The sequence below is a fragment of the Ovis aries genome, chromosome 16 (assembly GCF_016772045.2).
Source record: "Ovis aries strain OAR_USU_Benz2616 breed Rambouillet chromosome 16, ARS-UI_Ramb_v3.0, whole genome shotgun sequence".
In the NCBI taxonomy this organism is placed as follows: domain Eukaryota; kingdom Metazoa; phylum Chordata; class Mammalia; order Artiodactyla; family Bovidae; genus Ovis; species Ovis aries.
The window spans coordinates 71209281-71228966 of record NC_056069.1 but is presented as its reverse complement, the minus strand read 5'-3'; the positions used below and the strand labels follow the sequence as shown (position 1 = coordinate 71228966).

Below are 19686 nucleotides of genomic sequence, written 5' to 3'. Positions count from 1 at the left end.
GGAAGGGGAGTACTCAGAGCCAGACGGAGGGGGAGCACTCAGAGCCAGATGGAAGGTGACTGCCGGGAGCCAACTGGAAGGGAGCACCAGGAACTAGATGGAAGGGGAGCACCGGGAGCCAGATGGAAGGGGAGCATCAGGAGTCAGATGGAAGGGGAGCACCAGGAGCCAGACGGAAGGGGAGCACTCAGAGCCAGATGGAAGGGGAGCACCAAGAGACAGCTGGAAGGGGAGCACCAGGAGCCGGCTGGAAGGGGAGCACTCGAGCCAGATGGAAGGGGAGTACTCAGAGCCAGACGGAGGGGGAGCACTCAGAGCCAGATGGAAGGTGACTGCCGGGAGCCAACTGGAAGGGAGCACCAGGAACTAGATGGAAGGGGAGCACCGGGAGCCAGATGGAAGGGGAGCATCAGGAGTCAGACGGAAGGGGAGCACTCAGAGCCAGATGGAAGGGGAGCACCAAGAGACAGCTGGAAGGGGAGCACCAGGAGTCAGATGGAAGGGGAGCACCAGGAGCCAGACGGAAGGGGAGCACTCAGAGCCAGATGGAAGGGGAGAACCAAGAGTCAGATGGAAGGGGAGCACCAGGAGTTAGATGGAAGGGGAGCACTCGAGTCAGATGGAAGGGGAGCACAGAGAGACAGCTGGAAGGGGAGCAGCAGGAGTCAGATGGAAGGGGAGCACTCAGAGCCAGATGGAAGGGGAGCACTCTAGCCAGATGGAAGGGAAGCACTCGGAGCCAGCTGGAAGGGGAGCACCGGGAGCCAGATGGAAAGGTCACATTCAGGCCATCTGAGAGGTCTGGACATCTTTGGGAAATAACTGGCTTAAAAGTAGACATGGCAGCTGTCCTGGTGCTACCCTGGCTCTCACCCGCGTCCACGCAGAATCCCGCTGCAAACGCTCACTGCAGCTCTTCCTCACGGCCATCCCGGTCAGCGCATGGTGGACACAGCGCCCCACGGGCCATATAACTGCCTGCCAGGCGGGTCTCCAGAGACCAAGGCCCATAGCCCAGCTCACACTGCTTACACAAGGTCCCTCTACGGGGAGGGAGAGCAGAAGCAGGCCGTCAGGGGTGCGGCCACACGAGGGACGGGGCCCCTTCGGGGATGGCCGTGTCCGCTGCGTCAGCCGCGATGCTGGTAGGTAACTGCAGGGTGCCAGGTGGGGCCCCGTGGGCATTCGGAACTGCTCCTCACAGCCACACGTGTGATGAACAAGGTCTATGGAACAGGTAAATGGGCCGCAGCCTTGGAACCCCTGAGGCTCTCGCGTCGGAGGTGGCGGCCACAGACGTCGGGCAGGGGCGGGCGGGGGAGGGTCCAGGGCCGGGAGGGGCACGCGGTTGGAGGGGGCGGTTACCGATTAACCAGCTCCACTGGTTTTCCTTCAAATCACAAGAAAGCACACTCTCAGGGCAGCAGGCTGGCGACTTCCTGCTGCGGCGGAGGCTCCGGGCCGTGGCAGGCATGGCGGGCACCCCGGGGCCCGACCCGCCTGCGGATGGCGGCGGGGAGGCACGCCCAGCGTGGGACAGCAAGCTCCAGTACCTGCTGAGCTGCGTGGGCTTTGCCGTGGGCCTGGGCAACCTCTGGAGGTTCCCATACCTGTGCCAGACGTACGGCGGAGGTGAGCCTCCGGGGGTGGGAGCTCCCACCCCCAGTGATCTGTCCCCCAGGGCCCAGCCGGTGACGGCGCAGCAGGCCGCCCGCCCAGGCTCCGCTGGGGTCAGAGCTCCGGGCCCCCCTCGCCTGCGCTGCGTCCTCACTGACCAGACTTCAGAGGGCAGCCAGAGGGCTGCAGCCACATGGGAGCTGAGATGGGTACCCAGGCTCCTACACGGAGCCGCTGGGCGGGGTGCCTCGCTCAATGGCCCGCGGCTGTTGGTGTCACGCCTGGTGTTGGGGACAAGAGGCACAGACCGGGCGGACGGCCTCCCTCGGGGGACAGACGCGGGACGTGGCTCGCTGTGTCCCCGGGCTCAGGGCGGGGGGGCTTCCCGGATAGGGTCACCCTATTGTGGTGTCTGACCTGAGGCTTCCCCGAGGTCTGCGCTTTCCAGCGCCTGCAGAGCTCCCGGCCGAGGCAGGCGCTGGTCGAGTGTCCCCTGCGGGGCAGCGGCTCTGGCCTCCCTCCTCAGAGATGGGGCCAAGGTGGTGAGAACTCAGCCCATCTTCCGGTCAGGGGATTGGGGGCGTCCTTCCTGTTCAAGGGCAGAGGCTGCCTGTTCTCCACCCAAAATGAGGGGGCATGGGGGTCAACAGAGAAGGCGGAGTCCACATAAGCACTGCCCACCAAGCCTCCTGGTCACCCAGACACAGCGTCTTTGAGGTCTCTTTTCCCTGACGATAAGATCTGGGGCAGGTGGGAAAATCTGAACATGCAGACAAATGGTCGGACATTCCTCTCTAACAGCTGCCCTGGCACCAGAGCCTCCGTGGGTCTGGGGCGGGGGGCGGCCGCACCTCCGTGAGCGTGGTGTGGAAAGCATGGAGCTCCCCAGAGCACTGGCACGGACCTGAAGCAGGGTGCCCAGAGCCCCCAGTGCCTGTCGTCCCAGCCAGGGCCTCGGCGACCCTCCACCCACGGGGCTCTGCCACCTGCGAGCCCAGCACTGCCCACAGCCTGACCCGCTGCCCAGAGCGGCCGGAGCGGGGCCCAGGGCCCCTCCCCGTGGACACCGCCTCCGCCTCCATCCAGACAGCGAGGCTGCGGGCGCCACCCACCATGCCCGGGGCTCCGAGACATGCCTGTAGGGGCCAGGATCCAGCTTTCCCGGGCTGGAAGCTCTCGACCAAATGCCACGAAACAAGCTTCTCACGCGGCGAGAGGCCCTTCTCCGTCTGCTCTGACCACCTCTGGAGACCCTGAGACACGCAGGTGGAGGTGACACGCAGACAGGGCATCGCCTGGTTCGCACCTGCAACCCCCCGACGTCAGGACTGCGCCTCCACGTTGTGGAGGGAGGCAGCGTCATCGCAGAGCTGAGCAGAAGTGGACGCGGGGCCATCCGGGGCATCACGTACACTCCACTCCGCAACGAGCAGAGGAGGCGGAAGCACAGTGCCCGGTGCTGACCCAGCTGCTGAGCGCAGGGCTCCCACCCAGGCTGGGGCCGGGGGTCCCCCAGGGAGCTGCAGAGACCCCAGTTCCCGTGCTGCCCTGGAGGTCTGTGGGCTCCGGTTTAGTGTGGAGCCCCGGGGTCCAGCAGAGCGAGCCTCTCGGCTCTTTCTTTAAACTCTGCTGCCGCCTTCCTGCACGGACTGCAGCCGCGGCGCGCCGGCCAGGGGTCGGGCCGGGGGTCCAGTGGGGTGTCAGGCCTGGCCCCTGCGGGCTCCACGGGCTTGGGAAGCAGGTCCCCCCCTACCCCGTGTGCCCCTCTCCCTCCATCCTCCTGCGGCTCTTTCCTCAAGATCACAGCCCACCGGCCCTTGCCGCTGTTCTGACCAGAGGCATCTTTTCTTACTGGGCCATTCGGTGCTGCCACGCCCAGCACCCCCCGGGCTCCGCCCAGACCCACCCGCAGGGGACAGTACACAGCGGCTGGCCATCCGATGACTGTGTGCTCCTTGTCACCGGCTCTGCTGTGGCCTTCCGCTCTCAGGGCTGGAGCACCGAACGTGCGAGGCTTTCCCCACACTGACCGGGGCTCTGGTTCTCAGTGGACGCCGACTGGGTGCCCCAGAACCTAACCCCACCCTGCCTGCACAGGCTAAGGGCTGCCCCACAAGATGCCCTCCCACCTCAGATGCCAATCTGGGGTGGCAGGTCCCCAGGGCACCGTGGCTTCTTCCGATTCTTTACAAACTCAAGGGGTCCCACAAGCCCTCTTGAGACTCAGCGATTTGCTGGAACGGCTCGGGAAAACACTCAGGTCTACAGGTTCACCATGAAGGGTGCGATCCAGGAATGCGGTCCGGGGGCAATGCAGAGGCGGGGTCCCCCAGCAGGGCCCCTCCTGTGCCTCCGCCAGGCAGGCACCCTTGACGGGACCATGGGCTGCTGGCTGGTGCCTCTCAGTCTGGGAGTCCCAGGTGTGGGGTCACCCTGCCCCTCCAGCTCCCAGCCTGCAGGGTCAACTGGTTGAGGCTGAAGGATGTCAAGCTGCGTCCCTTGCCCGACCCCCTGACACGCCGAGGGAGCTCGGAGGCCGAGCCAGGACAGGACCAGACACGTTCCTCTCAGTTCAGCGCAGCGTCTCGGGTCAGGGCAACAGCTCTCCTGCCTTGCAGTCCAGCAGAAACAAGCCTGCCCCGTGTCACCCCCACCGGCTCCTCCTGGAGTTAGCATGAGGGGGCGAGTGCCCCACCGGACGCAGAGCCCCCGAGCCAGGCCCCCAGCACCCCAGCCGGGCCTGTGATCTGGGCCCCTGTCCCCACGGGGGTCGTGTTGGGGCTGAAATGAGCCTGGCGCACAGGCTGGATGCTGCTCAGCACCGGGTCACAGAAGTGCCTCCTGTCCTCCTCTCCTCAGAGCTGGGAGACTCAGCCACAGGCCAGGCCCCCTGTCCCTCCCCTCCCTGTCCGACCCCCCTCCTCAGACCTCCCCTGGAGCCAGACCCTCTCACGCTGCCTTCAGCCAGCCCCTAAGGCCTCCACCTGGACCCCGTCCAGCCGGGGCCTCCCCCTCAGACAGAGTAGGGATGGGGGAAGGGGGCCAATGGTCAGTCAGCCTGGAGGGCTCACCCTTTCCAGATGGTGGCTCAAACATGTGGGGCTCGGGCCCTGGGCGTGCGGCTGTTCCAGGCCTGCCTTCACCATGCCAAAAGGTGCGTGTCCTGGGGCCTGGGTGTGCCTCAGGAGGGCGCCTCCATCCGCGACCTGGACCCCGGGTCCCTGGTGACTTCTGGCCACAGCCCCCGCTGCAAGCCCTGCCCGCAGGGGCCCTCCTGCCCCTGGGAGGCCGTCCTGGGGCCTCTGGGGCCTCCACCTGGAGCTTGACTCTCTAAGGCACTCTGCCATCTTGCTGCTACACGGGAGATACTGAGACGCGCCGTCTGCCCACATGCTGGCTCCGGGGTCCCGTCAGGCCCACGTGGCCCAAGAGCTCTGTGGCCACTGGCTCCCCCAGGGCTGTGACCCTGTGTCCACACTTCGGACAGTGGTAGAAAAAGCCTGTGGCTGTGCTGGTGAAGAGCGCGGGGCCTTGGTTCCTAGGAGTGGCTCTTGGAAGCTGAACCCAAGCTTCCCGTGGATGGTGGGGAGAGCCGTGCCCACAGCAGCCCGTGCTGCTGGGCGGGGCCTGATGGTGTGTGCTGCTCCTTGGCGTCCCCTGGACCCGTGCGGGCAGCAGCTGCGGGCAGCCAGGCAGCGCTGAAGCAGCCGCACACGCCGGCCCAGGGCAGGCGGGTTTCCAGGGTCTGGACAGAGGATGCTCGGCCGAGACCCCCACAGCACACACAGGGCCGATTCCGCCTCTGGGCACCCAGTCTCCCTCCCAGCGCTGCGGGAGCGTCCTGCAGGGACCTGTGTCTCCCCAGCAGGCCTGTGGGCTCAGGGACGCCCGGCCCCCCGCCACCTGCTGGGACCTGCGCCATCCACGTGGTGCAGAAGGGAGCCACTGTGTCTGCCTGCCTGCCCTTGGGTTCTTGCCGAGAGGCAGCTCTGTCCGAGGGGCCTGGCACCCAGGCCCATCCTGCTGTGAGCACCCTAGCATCTGAGCAGGGGTGAAGGGTCGGGAGGGGCTTCCGGCCCTAACCCAGGGCGCAGCTTGGGGGACCTCCGGTGACCACCTCCTGCAAGGCCTTACTGTGAGCAGACCAGCTCCCCGTCCCAGGAGCCTGGGAACCAGGGGTGTCAGGGCCCCAGTGAGAAAGCGCCTCAGCCCACGTGTCGTGGGAACCCCATGCAGCCCCAGAGGGTGGGGGACCACGGCTTTAGCAAGCACATCCCCAAAGCCAGGGCCATCTCCCTTGGTGGCCACGAGCGCTTCTCTTCATCCCCCCCAGCGCCCTGTGTCACCTTTGCCAAGGCTGGGCTGGGCAGAGGGCAGGGCCCACTGACGGCCGCGTCTCTGCAGGTGCCTTCCTCATCCCCTACGTCGTTGCCCTGGCCTTCGAGGGCATCCCACTGTTCCACATTGAGCTCGCTGTCGGCCAGCGCCTGCGCAGGGGCAGCGTCGGGGTGTGGACAGCCATCTCGCCCTACCTGGGTGGCGTGGGTACGTGCCCCCGTGCTCCCCGCCTACAGCTGCTCTGTGGGGTGGGGGCGGGGCTGTGTCTACGCGTGTGACATGTGTTTGCTGGGTGTTCGCTCGTCACGCCAGTGCACGCCCAGCGGTTCGGAACGGAAGGTGCAGGGGTCCCAGGCACGCAGGTCCCCAAGGCAGGAATCAAGTGTGACGGCGGAGCCAGGGGTCCGCCCCAGAGCAGCAGCTTGCTGGCCCATGGTGCCCAGTCCGTGCACGAGGGGCCCTGAGCGCATGCAACCCGGGACCTTGTGGCACCTGGGGAGACTGGGCAGAGGGCAGCCCTGGTTCCCTGAGAGCCTGTGAGGTGGGCTCTGCCGCAGACGGCCCCAGCGTCGCCGGCAGGTCTGCGGCCCGCCTGGTGGCTTTGGGCTGCCCGAAGGCCCACCTACAAGCGGACCGAGGCTGGCAGACCGGCCGCTGAGGCCAAGCCAGGAGGGTGCCGGAGCGGGCGGGCAGCAGGGGCCTCAGCCTGATGCGGGGAGCAGAGACACGGGCTGGGCGCGTGGGGGCCCGTCGGGCTGCCCAGGGAGGCGCTGACCGTGCCCGGTGCCCACAGGGCTGGGCTGCTTCACCGTGTCCTTCCTGGTCAGCCTGTACTACAACACAGTCCTCACCTGGGTGCTCTGGTACCTCCTCAACTCCTTCCAGCACCCGCTGCCTTGGAGCGCCTGCCCGCTCGACCTCAACCGCACAGGTACTGCTGTCGGGAGAGACGCCCAGCGCAGCCGGCTCCCCGGAGCTGGGTCCTGCTACCCCGCGCTTGCCCATTTGCTGTGGACCCCGGGGCCCCCTCACCAAGTAGCACCCGGGCCCTTGCAGCTGCTCACACACCTGGTGACAAAAAGCACGTGGGTCGGGCTGCTCATCCCCCTGAATTAGGTCTTCAGGGGGACCCCTCTCCAGCCCAGGGTGCATGCCCTCTGCAGGGACCTCAGGCGTGGGGGTACTCACCGTTTTCAAGTGTGCTCGTGACCCCGGGTGGGCCTCTGTCCCCGAGGGCCCCCTGTGCCAGCTCGTGCTAGGCACCTGCCAGACAGGCTGGGCAGCTGCAGAGGCCCCCGGCAGCCAGACCTCCGGGTCCACTCCCAGGGTGGCGGGGTCCTGCCAGGTACCTGTGGCCCGTGGCCCACCTGTGCGGGCCCTGCTGGGTCCAGGCCTCGTGCAGGAGTGCCGGGACAGCAGCCCCGTGAGCTACTTCTGGTACCGGCGGACCCTGAACGTCTCGGCCGACATCAGCGACAGCGGCCCGGTCCAGTGGCGGCTGCTGCTCTGCCTGGCGGTCTCCTGGGCCGTCGTGTACCTGTGCGTCATCAGGGGCATCGAGACCACTGGGAAGGTGAGCCTGCGGCAGCCCTGCCCCAGAACCCCCGGCCCCCGAGGGCCCCTCCTCACTTCCAACTCCTCGGCCTCTGGGGCTCAGGGGTTCCGTCTGTGTCCCTGGAGAGCTGGGCTCCTCTCACCGTGAGGTGAACCTCCTTGGCTCGGGGACAGTCTGCTCTGAAATCCTCTCTGATGTTAGAACAGCCATTTCAACTTCTTTGACTAAATTAACTTTTTTCCCAGCTCTTTTTCTTTCTGTCTGTTTGGGTCTTAGTGTTTAAAGTGTGATTCTGGTGGACAGCACGCAGCTGGGTCTTGCTTTTCACCCAGCGTGATGGTCCCTGTCTTTCTCCTTCGGGGAGGTTGGCACATCGACACTGACCGTGCCGGCGATGGGGCTGGGTGCGGCCCGTCACCCTGCATCTATCTTCTGCTCGTCCCCTCTGCTCTTTGTTCCCGCTCCACTCTCTCTCTGAGCTGTTTTGGATGCCGCTCGACGTCCTTTGCTCGGTGGCTGTAACTCGGTGGTTGGATTTGGGGCTGCAGCCCACGCTGTCTCCCAGCAACGCTGCGCCAGGCCACAGCAGAATCCCTCAGCGTCGCCCTTCTCCCCTCTGTGACCGCGCTATCGTCGCGCCTTTTACTACAGTGTCATAAACAGCAACTGCAGCCTCAACACTTTTTTTTTCTTGGCCACACCACTCAGCCTGCGGGATCTTAGGTCCCCGATCAGGGACTGAACCCGGCCCCAGCACTGAGCGAGGTGAATCTCAGCCTAGGGAACGCCCGCATTCTCAGCAGTTTTGTTTTAAACCCTGCATTATCTTTTAAAGAGACTGAGGCAATGAGAAAAAATACTGAGAGTCACCTCGTTTCCACACAGAAAGGACCAGGGGGGCCTGAGTCTGTGCCTCTCAAGTTCACCTTTCAAACTGCACCCAGCTCCAGCTTCCCACCCCTCTTCCTCCCAGGCTTGGATAAGGCCGGTACTTTTTACGTTTGGCGTGATTTCAACAACCGTGACTATACGCCGTGCGTTCCTGTGGGGCCTCCCGACGGTGGCTGTGGAGGTCTGCAGGTCTGAGTGTGTGTGAGCTCCTGCACTTCATTTTGGTTAACGTGTGAGGGTGATAATCACTCTCAGGCAAGGGGCTCCAAGCTCGAGGGGACTGGAATTTCAGACCCAACCAACCAGCCAGAAACCCAAATAGTCCTGCACGAACGTCCCTGAAGATGCCCCGGGTGGCCCCACCGTGTCTGCATTTGGGGTCTGGGGCTCAGGAGGGAAGGGCCCCCATTTGCTGATTGAGTGTTTGGCAGACGCCGTGTGTGCAGACCCTTCCCCAGCCCTGGAAGAACTGGGGACTGGTCCTGCTGGGGGAGAGCGTGTGGGCAGGTGTGTGCCCCACAGACCCCATGCAGAGGCCCTCTGGGGCCTCAGGGTAGAAGGAGGAGGGGCCTGTGGACCAGAGGGAGGCCACTGCCCACCGCGGCAGAGCCCACGTGTGAGCCTCAGGGCAGCCCAACCCCCAAGCGTGACTGGGGCCTGCAGCCCGCCGTCTCCAGTCAGACCCCACGACCCAGCAGTGGCCGGAGGCTGCTCCCGTGCCCCGCTGACTCGAGCGGATGCAGAGGAGGCTAACAACCGGCCTTTTCAGGCGATTTATTTCACGGCCCTGTTCCCTTACCTGGTCCTCACGGTCTTCCTGGTCAGAGGGCTCACGCTGCCCGGAGCGATGCAAGGACTGACCTACCTGTTCACCCCGGACGTAAGTGGCCCAACACCCGAGCTCCCTCACAGGCCCAGGTTCAGGAAATGTAAGCTGGGGCCCCCTCAGCCACGGGAGCAGAGAGACGGCCACAGGGCGGGGCGGCCCGGCGTCTCAGGGGTCAGGTTCGGAGGGTGGGGAGCAGAGGAGAATGCGGCCTGGGATGTGGGGGCGTGTGAAATGGGGGTGCGGGGGAGAGGCCTGCTGGGGACCTTGGTGCCCCCCGCAGGGTCCCAGACCCCACATCTCTTGTCCAGGAACACGAGCCCGCCAGGAGAGGACCACGGGGCCATTCCACAGCCTCTGGAGCGCCAGGGGCTGCACAGCTCAGCCCCTGCCTCCCAGGCCGGGCCCCCTGGTGGGTGCGTGGGTGGGGTCTGTGGGTCCCCAGTGGGAACACCAGGTCTGTGTGCAGGGGGCCCCGCCCGGCCCACGAGTCCTCAAAACCCCCAGCCTGCAGGGAGCTGAACACCCCTCGGATCTGACTCCCAGCCCTGAGAGGGCCGTCCTCCTGTGGATGGGCCCAGGGGGCATTCTGTGTCAAAAGCGGGGAGCCCAGACTGGCCGTGTCAGCACGCACGCTCCTCACCGTGGTCCCAAGCTGTCTCGGAGCCTGGGTGGGCACACGGCTCGTGGGAGCGTCCCGGGGACGCTGGGCACTGTCTGGACCAGGAGGCACTGGGCTGGGGGCCTGTCTGTGGACCACGGGTCCCCGTCCCCCTCCAGCTGCGGGTCCTGCAGAGCCCCCGGGTGTGGCTGGACGCGGCCACCCAGATATTCTTCTCCCTGTCCCTGGCCTTCGGAGGACACATCGCTTTCGCCAGCTACAACCCGCCCAGGTAGGCCGGGGCTGTGGCCAGGGGCCGCGCTGTTGAGGGCACGCCGAGCAGCTTGCTGTGACATCCTTCCTGGAACGCGGGGTCAACCGGTGCGAGCCTCTGATAAGCACAAGCTCTCGGGGTTCCAGCAATCACTGAGTCACCCCGAGGGCTGGGAGGCTGCGGCACTCTGAAGCAGCTTGCAGCAAGTTCCAGAGCAGCTGCCGGAAGGGAACTGGGGTCATCAGAGCCAGAACAAGGCCATAACCGGGGGCTGCCCGTGTGACTCACGTGGCCGTAAAAGCAGAAATGCAGCCCGTGTCAGCCTCCCGGGCACCGAGAACAGACGCCAGGGTGCCCGCCTCCCCACGCCGCCCGGGCGCGACCGCGGGTCATAAACACACGGCATGAGTGATGATGCGCTGACAGCAGCTGCCGCGCGGGTCCGTGGGGGCAGCGGGTGCGCGGGGGGTGGGGGCAGCGGGCGCGCGGGGGGCGGGGGCAGCGGGCGCGCGGGTCCGTGGGGGCAGCAGGCGCGCGGGTCCGTGGGGGCAGCGGGCACGCGGGGGGCGGGGGCCTGCTGAGCTTCCGCCTAACCCTCCGCTCTTGCACGGCAGTCACTACTGTGCGTTTCTCATCTGGAGACCAGGCACCCACACCCAGGGCCCCCAGCTCACTCCCGCCCGAGGCCACAGAGGAGAGGGGCCCTGAGGGTTGGCGCCAGCAGCAGCCTTGAGCTGGGGTCCCGGGCGGGGGTTGTGGGGAGGGATCTGAGAGGCGCCAGACCCGGGAGCGGGGCCCTGCCCCAGGCCTCCCCAGGCCCCTGAGGCCACGTGCGATTGCCCAGGAACAACTGCCGGCGGGACGCGGTGAGCATCGCGCTGGTGAACAGCATGACGTCTCTCTACGCGTCCATCGCTGTCTTTTCTGTCTTGGGGTTTAAGGCAGCCAGCGACCACGGGCAGTGCCTGGACCGGTGAGCGGGGGCCCTCGGGCGCTGAGGAGTCGGGAAGGGGGGCGGTCCGCCTGGAACCGGGGCGGGACGGGAGCTGGAGGTTGGGTCTTGGCCGGGAAGACAGGTTCTGATGAGGGAGTTGTGTTCGGGGTGGGCCCCCGTCCGCAGCCGGTATCCTGACGGGAGGGGGGGCACACGCAGAAACGGGAGGAGGCGGCAGGGGCTGCAGGGAGGCAGCTGCAAGCGCAGGCACAGCCGGGGCCCTTCCCCTGGGCCGCGGGGGACCCCAGCCCTGCCCACGCCTCGTCCTGGACTCCCTGCTCCAGAGCTAGGAAGTGACATGTCCTGCGGCTTCCAGTCGCCCAGGCCGCGGTCATTTCTCACCACAGTCCAGGAGCCGGCCCAGTGAGGACGGCCCCACGGGGGAAGTCACTGAGTGGGACGGATGGCCCGGTGGCCTCCCGACGCAGGTTCCCGGGTGGGACCCACCAGAGGGGCACAAGCCCGCCCTCCGCCTGCTGCTGGAGGTCCAGGGCAGCTCGTGGACTACGGCCTCGTCGGCAGTGTCGGCAAGGCACAGGGGGGTGCCTGCCATGACCCCGCTGGCCACACGGGTGAGGAAGGGCAGCCGCCCACACCCCAGGCACAGCAGAGCACGTGCGTGGCTCGGGCACCCCAAGAGGCCGCAGCGGCCGCGCCGGGGAGCAGCGTACCCCCGAGAGCCAGCTCTTCCCGCCGCTCCCCCCGGACACCCAGAGAACAAAACCGCAGAGCGGACACCACGGGGCTCCCCCACGGCCGCACCGCGGGCGGCGTCACCGCCTTCTCGCTGTGCTGGGGTCGCTAGACAGCGCCGACACAGCAAAATCACAGACGGAACACACACACTCGAGAAAGCCACGGCCCTAGCCAGCCTCTGGGCTCGTCCACGGCCCTGGGGGCGGAGCGCCCCAGGCCTGGCAGGAACAGGCTTGTCGGACACCCCAGACACCTTTGCAAAAGGCTTTGGGACTCTGCAGGGTGAGGAGACAAGCACGTTCTAGCAAACAGAATCGGCCAACACAGACGCCCCCATGGCATCTGAGCCTGAGCCCTGAGACGGATGTGGAGGTGTGAGGAGCTTGAGACCACCCCCGCTGGGGAGATTGGAGCCCACAGGCCAGGGGGCAGGAGGATGCATGGCCTGTTTGTACCCTGGCCCTAGGGGCCAGACAGTCTGTGTCCCCCATGTGTGCACGAGACCCCAGGCGCCCCCCAGAGCCCGCCCCTCTGGGGCTGCTCACCCAGCCTCCCCACCCCCGCAGAAACATCCTCCACCTCATCAACGCCTTCGACCTGCCCGAGCAGAGCGTGTCCAGGGACACCTACACTGCGGCCCTGGCGCGTCTGAACGCCTCACAGCCGGCACGGGTGGCCGGGCTCCCTCTGGAGGCCTGCCGCCTGGAGGACTTCCTGGACAAGGTACGCAGGGGCCACGGGTGGGGCTGCAGGTGGCTGCAGGCGTTGACCAGGGGTCGGGGTGAGCCCTGGGGCCTAAACGCAGCACCTCTGACAGGCCCTGCTCTGCAGGCGGGGTCCGGGCAGGGAGAGTGGGCCTTGGCGCTGCCCAGAGCCCAGGGAGAGGGGCGGGAGCACAGCCCCGGAGCCAGGCCACGGCCGGCCGACGTGGGGCAGGGACAGCGGCTGGAGGTGGGCAGCTGTTGAATGGGCTCCTGAGCCCCAGGCCCAGGGCCGCGCGTCCCCCACCGAGGGTGATTTGTATGTGGTAACACGGCCCAAACAGGGCAGGGTCACCTCTGCCTGACCCAGGAGGGCACCCTGGCCTTCCAGCAGGGAGCATGAGGGCGGGTGTGCGTCCTGGCGTGGCCCCTGCTGGCACGTGTGTGTCCCAGTGGGGGGGCGTGCTGGTGCACACGTGTCCTGGCTGGGCTGGGGTGCTGGCACACGCGTGTGTCCCGGGGGGGGCATGCTGGCCCACGCGTGTGTCCCGGGGGGCATGCTGGCACATGCGTGTGTCCTGGGGGGATGTGCTGGCCCGTGTGTCCTGGGAGCGTGCTGGCACATGTGTGTCCCGGGGGTTGTGCTGGCACACACGTGTGTCCCAGTGTCATGCTGGCACACGCGTGTGTCCCGGGGGCGTGCTGGCACACGCATGTGTCCTGGTGTCATGCTGGCACACGCTTGTGTCCCAGGGGGCGTGCTGGCACACACGTGTGTCCTGGGAGCGTGCTGGCACACACGTGTGTCCCGGGGGCGTGCTGGCACACACGTGTGTCCCGGGGGCGTGCTGGCACACGCTTGTGTCCCGGGGGCGTGCTGGCACACGAGTGTGTCCCGGGGGCGTGCTGGCACACGCATGTGTCCCGGTGTCGTGCTGGCCCGCGCGTGTGTCCCGGGGGCGTGCTGGCCCACGTGCGCTGTGTTGCAGAGTGCCTCGGGCACGGGCCTGGCCTTCATCGTCTTCACGGAGGCTGTGCTCCACATGCCCGGCGCACCGGTCTGGGCCGTGCTCTTCTTTGCGATGCTGTTCAGCCTGGGCTTGTCGTCCATGTTCGGAAACATGGAAAGCATCATCACGCCGCTCCTGGACCTGGGAGTCATGCCCAGGAGGGTCCCCAAGGAGGTGCTGACAGGTGAGTGCCCAGCCAGGCCTCCTTGCTGGATGTCAGATGAGCATCCCCCGCGGGGACTCGAGGGCCGGTCCCCGCAGCTCGGGCTGGCCCCCCGAGGGCCAGGGAGCACGGGCGGGCTCTGTGTCCCGCACGGCCCCCGGGGGTGTCCTCCAGGCCGGGGTGCCAGGCGCGCGGGGGGCTCCGGAGACGCCTGACGGGCCGTGTGCAGGCCTGGCCTGCCTGCTGTGCTTCCTCACGGCCACCTGCTTCACGCTGCGGTCGGGGAGCTACTGGCTGGAGATCTTCGACCAGTACGCGGCGGCCCTGAACCTGATCCTCCTGGCGTTCTTCGAGGTGATCGGGGTCGTTTATGTTTACGGGATGAAGCGGTGAGTCAGCCACCCGGCCCGTGCGTCTGTTCCCAGCATCCCCCGGTCCCTGCGTGGGCCTCAGGCAGTGGTGGGTGACACAGGCCATCTGAGGTCCCCCCAGCGAGCCTGTCCACAGGCACAGCCTGGCACCACCACCCAGCTGTGTGGAGGCCAGTGACTAAACGGTGGTCTCCAGCCTCCTGCGGGAGCTCCTGGCGTCCAAGCACAGGAGGACCCCAGGGAAGGAGGGCCTGCGCCTCCTGCGGGAGCTCCCTGCGTCCAAACACAGGAGGACCCCAGGGCAGGAGGGCCTGCCCAAAGCACCAGGAGCCAGCCTCCCCTGGCAGCCTCCGAGGAGGCCCAGCAGCGCTCCACCACCGGCACCCAGCCCAGGCCCGAGGCACAGCCACACCCACACCTCACTCACACCTGCCACCCTGCCAGATGGGGACCCTAGAGGTTGTGACCCCGACCTTTGTTCTAAGAGCTCCAGGGAGGCAGAGGGATAGAGGGCTTGTCCTCAGGGACACGCCCGCAGATGCAGCAGTGTGGAGGACAGTGCACACCTGGACTCGGGGCCACGCGGTCTCAGAAGGGGACCCTCAGGCGGCCTGCGGAGGGGAGCTGGGAGGGGCGGGGACAGGCAGGGGGCCCGGGGCGGGGTCCGGAGCAGCTGCAACCCCCTCCCGTGTGTGCGGTGGCCGCTGCACACCCTGGGCCTCTCTTCCTGCCCTGGGACCCCGGTCAGGTGTCACGGCGCCCCCACAGCTGGTGGGGGCTTCTCTGCGCTCACAGAGCTGGAGCCCCCTGACCGGGGCCAGACCCACAGGTCCTGCTGCTCCCTGGGCTGGGCTCAGTGACCACTTGGGCCTTTCCCATCCATTGACCTGGGGGCGGGGCGAGTCCTCACCAGAACCCAGACGGCCACCTCGTCCAGGGGCCACTTGGGAAGACAGGGGACGGAGGTCAGAGTGGAGGTGGGGACAGTCCCTGGGGCCACATCCTGGTGGACGAAGGCTGCCAGCCGAGTGGACGGGGCCTGAGCCCGAGCCCAGGCTTTGCGGCAGGTTCTGCGACGACATAGCCTGGATGACCGGGAGGCGGCCCGGCTTCTACTGGCGGGCAACCTGGAAGGTCGTGAGCCCCCTGCTGCTGCTGACCATCTTCGTGGCCTACACTGCCCTCCTAGCCAGCTCGCCGCCACGCTACAAGGCCTGGAACCCCAGATACGTAAGTCCTTTGGGTCGGGGGATGACCCTGGAACCCAAGACCCAGCCTGACCCACCCCCGGTGCCCACCAGGGACATCTGTGCCCCGGGGCCCACGTGGGCTGCTTTTTCCCTGAGATCCCCAGGTCCCTTGGCCCTTGATGTCCCCTGGGGCATCAGTGCTGACTCCGGCAGCCCCAGTGACCTTGGGGTGACCTTGGGCGAGGGCCTCACTCAGCAGAGGGAGGGCAGGTGCCGGCTCCACACTCTGGTGGCCCCGCGGGCCCCTGCTGCCTCCCCCCCGGGGATGGGGCTTCAGGCCACACGCTCCACGTGCCGTGGGGCCAGCTCTGCAGACGCCCAGCCAGTCTCAGACGGGACCTGCCACCGAGTCAGCCAGAGCGCAGGGTGTGGCCTGGACTCTTGGCCCCAGGCTGCGCGCTGAGCCCGTTGAGCTCCACCAGCCTGCCTTCCATCTGCAAGCTCAGAGCCGCCCTTTCTCCGGGGTGTGGACGCAGCCGGTTCTAAAATCTCCCCAGAAAGCAGATGCCCCACACAGCCAGGCAGGCCTAGAAGGAATGGCGCCACCTCCTGGGGGCTCCCGCCCTGTTAGTCACCACGGGCCTGGGATCGGGCGGGTGGTGCTCCCCTCACGGAGGGAGCACGGAGCCTGACTGGGCCCAGCGGTCAGCCCCAGGACCGTGCGGCCCTTCGGGTGGCCCAGGGTGGCTCTCTCCAGAACGCAGCACCCCAGGTCCCTGGCCTGCCTCTCGGAGCCTAACCCCACGGGTGGCTTGCCCGGCCGAGTCCCCGAAACGTCAGCTGCCCAGGTGCCCACTGTCAGGGAGCAGCCCCGGCCACGTCCCTTTCCCTCCACCCACCCTGGGGGCCCTGACAGAGGAGGCAATGGGCTGAGCCGCCCCCCACGCTCATGGCCCCTGGGGCCGAGGGCCAGCCTCCTCCACGCAGGGAGCGCATGTGGGGCGACCTGCCTGCGTCCCGGGTGCCCCCCTCAGGCCTCGTGTCCTGCAGGAGCGGTTCCCCTCGCGGCAGGAGAAGCCCTACCCGGGCTGGGTGCTGGCCGCCTGTGCGCTCCTGTCCTTCCTGCCCACCCTGTGGGTCCCGGTGGTGGCGCTGGGCCAGCTGCTTGCCCGGTGCAGAGAGAAGACGCGGGACCCGCTGCAGGACGGACGCCCGAAGCCGCGGGGTGGCAGGGCCTGCTGAGCACGGAGCCAGGGTGGCGGGGAGGCCTGCCTGTGCCACAGCCGGGGTGGCGCCAATACACACACACTCAGCCCGAGGGCCCGTGGTCATTGTTCCTGACGCTGTCGTACCCTCCGGACCCGCTCACGGCGCCGCCCGGCTCCCACGTCAGTCCATGCTCCTCTCCAAACGGGCCAAGTCCGCTGTCCACCTCCAGGGCCCCGTGGCCGGCGGTTCTGCATGGGGCCTTCGGGGAGGCCGTGCCCTGAGTCCATGGGCAAAACGCTGGTGGTAGGGGGAAGGGCGTCTGGGAAGGCCCACCTGCACCCCACACCGGATGGACAGCGTGAGGCAGGGCCATCTGCAAGGAAGGCTGCAGGGCTGGGATGGAGGCCCGGCCCCACAGAAGCACCTCTCTCTACCTGAGCCCTGGTCCCAGGGAGGGTCTATCCTGGGTGTGCGTGATGGGGACCTCGGGGCACCTGGTGCACAGAGAATCGTCCTGGAAGTACGGGCTGCTCCCCCCTCCCCGAAGGCCAGGGAGCCGGGGCACCGAGATGCTAGCTGTGAGGCTGGCTCTTCGCAGGCTTAGCTCAGACGCACTGCCCTTTACTCTTTCGAGACTTTCAAGTTGAGGGAAGGGAAGGCCGATCGTCACGCAGGTCTCCATTCTCTGCAGGGGAGGTAGGCCAGCCTCCTTCCCGAGCGTGGGTCCCTCCTGCACCAAGCCCCCGTCCCAGCAGCCTCAGACAAGACCTGCCCTTTCCGGGCCCGCTCGCCTCCCCCACCCCCCTGTGCTCTGGCCCTCCTCCGCCAGCCGGGGACAGTCCTGAGGGGCCCTGGACACACAGGTGGGCTTCGGGAGACCCTGCCTGTCCTCTGCGTCCTGCTGGGCGCCCGGCCTTCTGCGCCCAGCCCCAGGCAGGCAAGTGCTGTCCGTGGTGCTGAACCAGGCCCTCCGACATGGCCCCGTGGAAGGCCAGCACGGCGCTGGGGCCCTCGGACCCCAGGAAACAGGCCCGGTCACTGCCGCCTGCCTAAGAGTAGTGGGTATTAAAGCCGGGTCAGCGCAAGTTTGCCCCAGAGTGAGCCCTAAGCCGCATGGGGTGGGCGGGGCCTGCACTTTACCCCCGTGGAAGCACCAACACGGCATCTGCCTCAGCCCCCTCCTTTGTGTGCGGGGACCCCGGGCTCACACTAGCCCGCCCGGGAGGCGGGTCCAGATCACGTCCCACCGCCAGGCCAACTGATGATCGCTAACCACTGCGATGTGCCTCCGCCACGTCCGGGACGGGCTCTTGGGCTCTGGGGTTCACCGGGTCCCTGTGCACGTTTGGGGGTCACCACCTTGCCTCCCACCAGCATTCCGAGGGCTCTGAGCTGAGGCTTCTGGGAAGCCCCCTGCCCCACACTAACCTTCACAAGTGAGCATGCCAGGGCCAGGCACCAGCACGTGGCAGGGTTATGGTGGTGAGCGGGGGCAGGCATGTGGGGCTGGGGGCCCCGGGTGGGGCCTGTCCCCTGCTCTCTCCTGCCTCCTCCTCACTCGCTTCTCACCGTGACTCCCGGCGGCACACAGACCTGGGGGCACGTGAGTATCTACCTCACGTGCAGTTTAGCGCTGGTGAAGTGAAAGTTGATCCATGGGTGTGCAACTCTTTCCGGCACCGTGAACTGTAGCCTGCCAGGCCCCTCTGTAGACAAGCATACTGGAGTGGGTAGCCGTCCCCTTCTCCAGGAGACCTTCCAACCCAGGGACTGAACCCAGGTCTCCCACATCGCAGGCAGGTTCTTTACCCTCTGGGCCACCAGGGAAGCCCTTTAGATCTAGGGAAGCCTGGAAAACAAGACTTCTTTCGTTTCTCAGAATTCCATCATTTTCATGTTTCACTCTGAGGAACTGCGTGGTGGTTTTAAAAATGATAAATCAGAATGAGGTCTTAGTTGAGCCCGACGAGAACATATGCTCTTTCCAAGATCTACACTTCAGGAAAAATACAAGGGCTTGTGAGTAAAATCGGGATAAAATGCACTTAGTAGACAGTTTTAGAGGCATGGGGACGCTGGAAAGCTGAATGATGACTGGCCTTTATGGAAAGGCCAGAAAGACATCCGGGGCGCAGGGAGCCCACAGGGGCTGCTGGGGGTCAGCGGGACACAGCTGTGGGGTCCTGGTCACCTTCCCCCTGCCCGAAGCACCTGGCACCCTGAGCAGCAGTAAGTCCTCCCCAGAGGGGGCACCGCCAGGCGGGTGGGTGGGGCCAGTCCCTTGCTGTTTCTGATGTGCATCTGGACTCGGGTCCATCATAAATGCACGCACCAACCTGGTCACTCAGACGCAGCCTGCAGCAGCCGGCCGGCGCCGGGCACTGCGCTCAGCGGCAGTGGGCCGCTCCCACGGCAACCCTGACCAAGGTCCACTTGCCCACCCCTGCCTCAGTGCGCGGCCCCGCCAGCGACACCCCAGAAGGGAGCCTCAGGAATCGGCCACTGTCATCAGGGTGAGCTACTGCCAGGCACAGGGCGCAAGGCAGCCAGCCGCCCCAGGTGGCACACTGAGCTGCCCCTCCTGTTCTCACGCCCTCAGGGGTCTAAGGGCAAGTGCAGAGCAGGGCAGGCCAGGCCCGCTGTCCTGATGAACACCAGCAGCTCCCGACGATGGATTCTCCGAGGGAAGGGTGCCCCACAGACCTGGGCCCAGGGGGACGTAGAGGCCTCCGACGGCGCTGAGGAGAGGAGCCCCGCTCTCACAGGCCCCTCCATAACCTCACACCCCTCTTCCTGCTGGCTGAGCCGTGTGCCCACGACCTCTCCCTGACCCACCTCCAGCACCCTGACCCTGACCCTGGCCCCACGACCACTGAAGGCTCTGCCCCAGGGCCACTGCAAGGGGGACGGTCCCCAAGGCAGCCTCCAACCTCCCCACCCCTCAGAGCAGCCTCAGCAGCATGTGGCACTTCAAGGTTCACAGGCCCAGACCTGAGCCAGTGTGGTCCACACCCCAGACCACAGACCCAGCAGCTGTGTGGCTCACCCCCGACCAGGGGACCAGGGACCCAGCAGCTGTGTGGCTCACCCCCCACCAGGGGACCAGGGACCCAGCAGCTGTGTGGTCCACCCCCGACCAGACCAGGGACCCAGCAGCTGTGTGGTCCACCCCCGACCAGGGGACCAGGGACCCAGCAGCTGTGTGGCTCACCCCCAACCAGGGGACCAGGGACCCAGCAGCTGTGTGGTC

General features: G+C 66.9%; 1 protein-coding gene across 1 annotated transcript; it reads left to right on the top strand.

Moving 5' to 3' along the window:
• The first annotated feature begins 1399 nt into the window (after positions 1 to 1399).
• SLC6A18 (solute carrier family 6 member 18) lies at positions 1400 to 16545 on the top strand. Its single transcript, XM_027980191.2, has 12 exons — positions 1400 to 1632; positions 6022 to 6162; positions 6749 to 6886; positions 7347 to 7528; positions 9171 to 9281; positions 10008 to 10120; positions 10947 to 11075; positions 12359 to 12515; positions 13483 to 13687; positions 13896 to 14055; positions 15105 to 15267; positions 16278 to 16545. The coding sequence occupies exons 1-12, from the start codon at positions 1473 to 1475 to the stop codon at positions 16467 to 16469; spliced, it is 1851 nt and encodes a 616-aa protein (XP_027835992.1). The 5' UTR covers positions 1400 to 1472; the 3' UTR covers positions 16470 to 16545.
• The last annotated feature ends 3141 nt before the right edge of the window (positions 16546 to 19686 follow it).

Coding starts and splice junctions, on each gene's coding strand:
- SLC6A18 (XM_027980191.2), top strand. CDS start 1,473: ATGGCGGGCACCCCGGGGCCCGACCCGCCTGCGGATGGCGGCGGGGAG. Junction 1,633..6,021: donor GTGCCAGACGTACGGCGGAG/GTGAGCCTCCGG, acceptor GCGTCTCTGCAG/GTGCCTTCCTCATCCCCTAC. Junction 13,688..13,895: donor CCCCAAGGAGGTGCTGACAG/GTGAGTGCCCAG, acceptor GGCCGTGTGCAG/GCCTGGCCTGCCTGCTGTGC.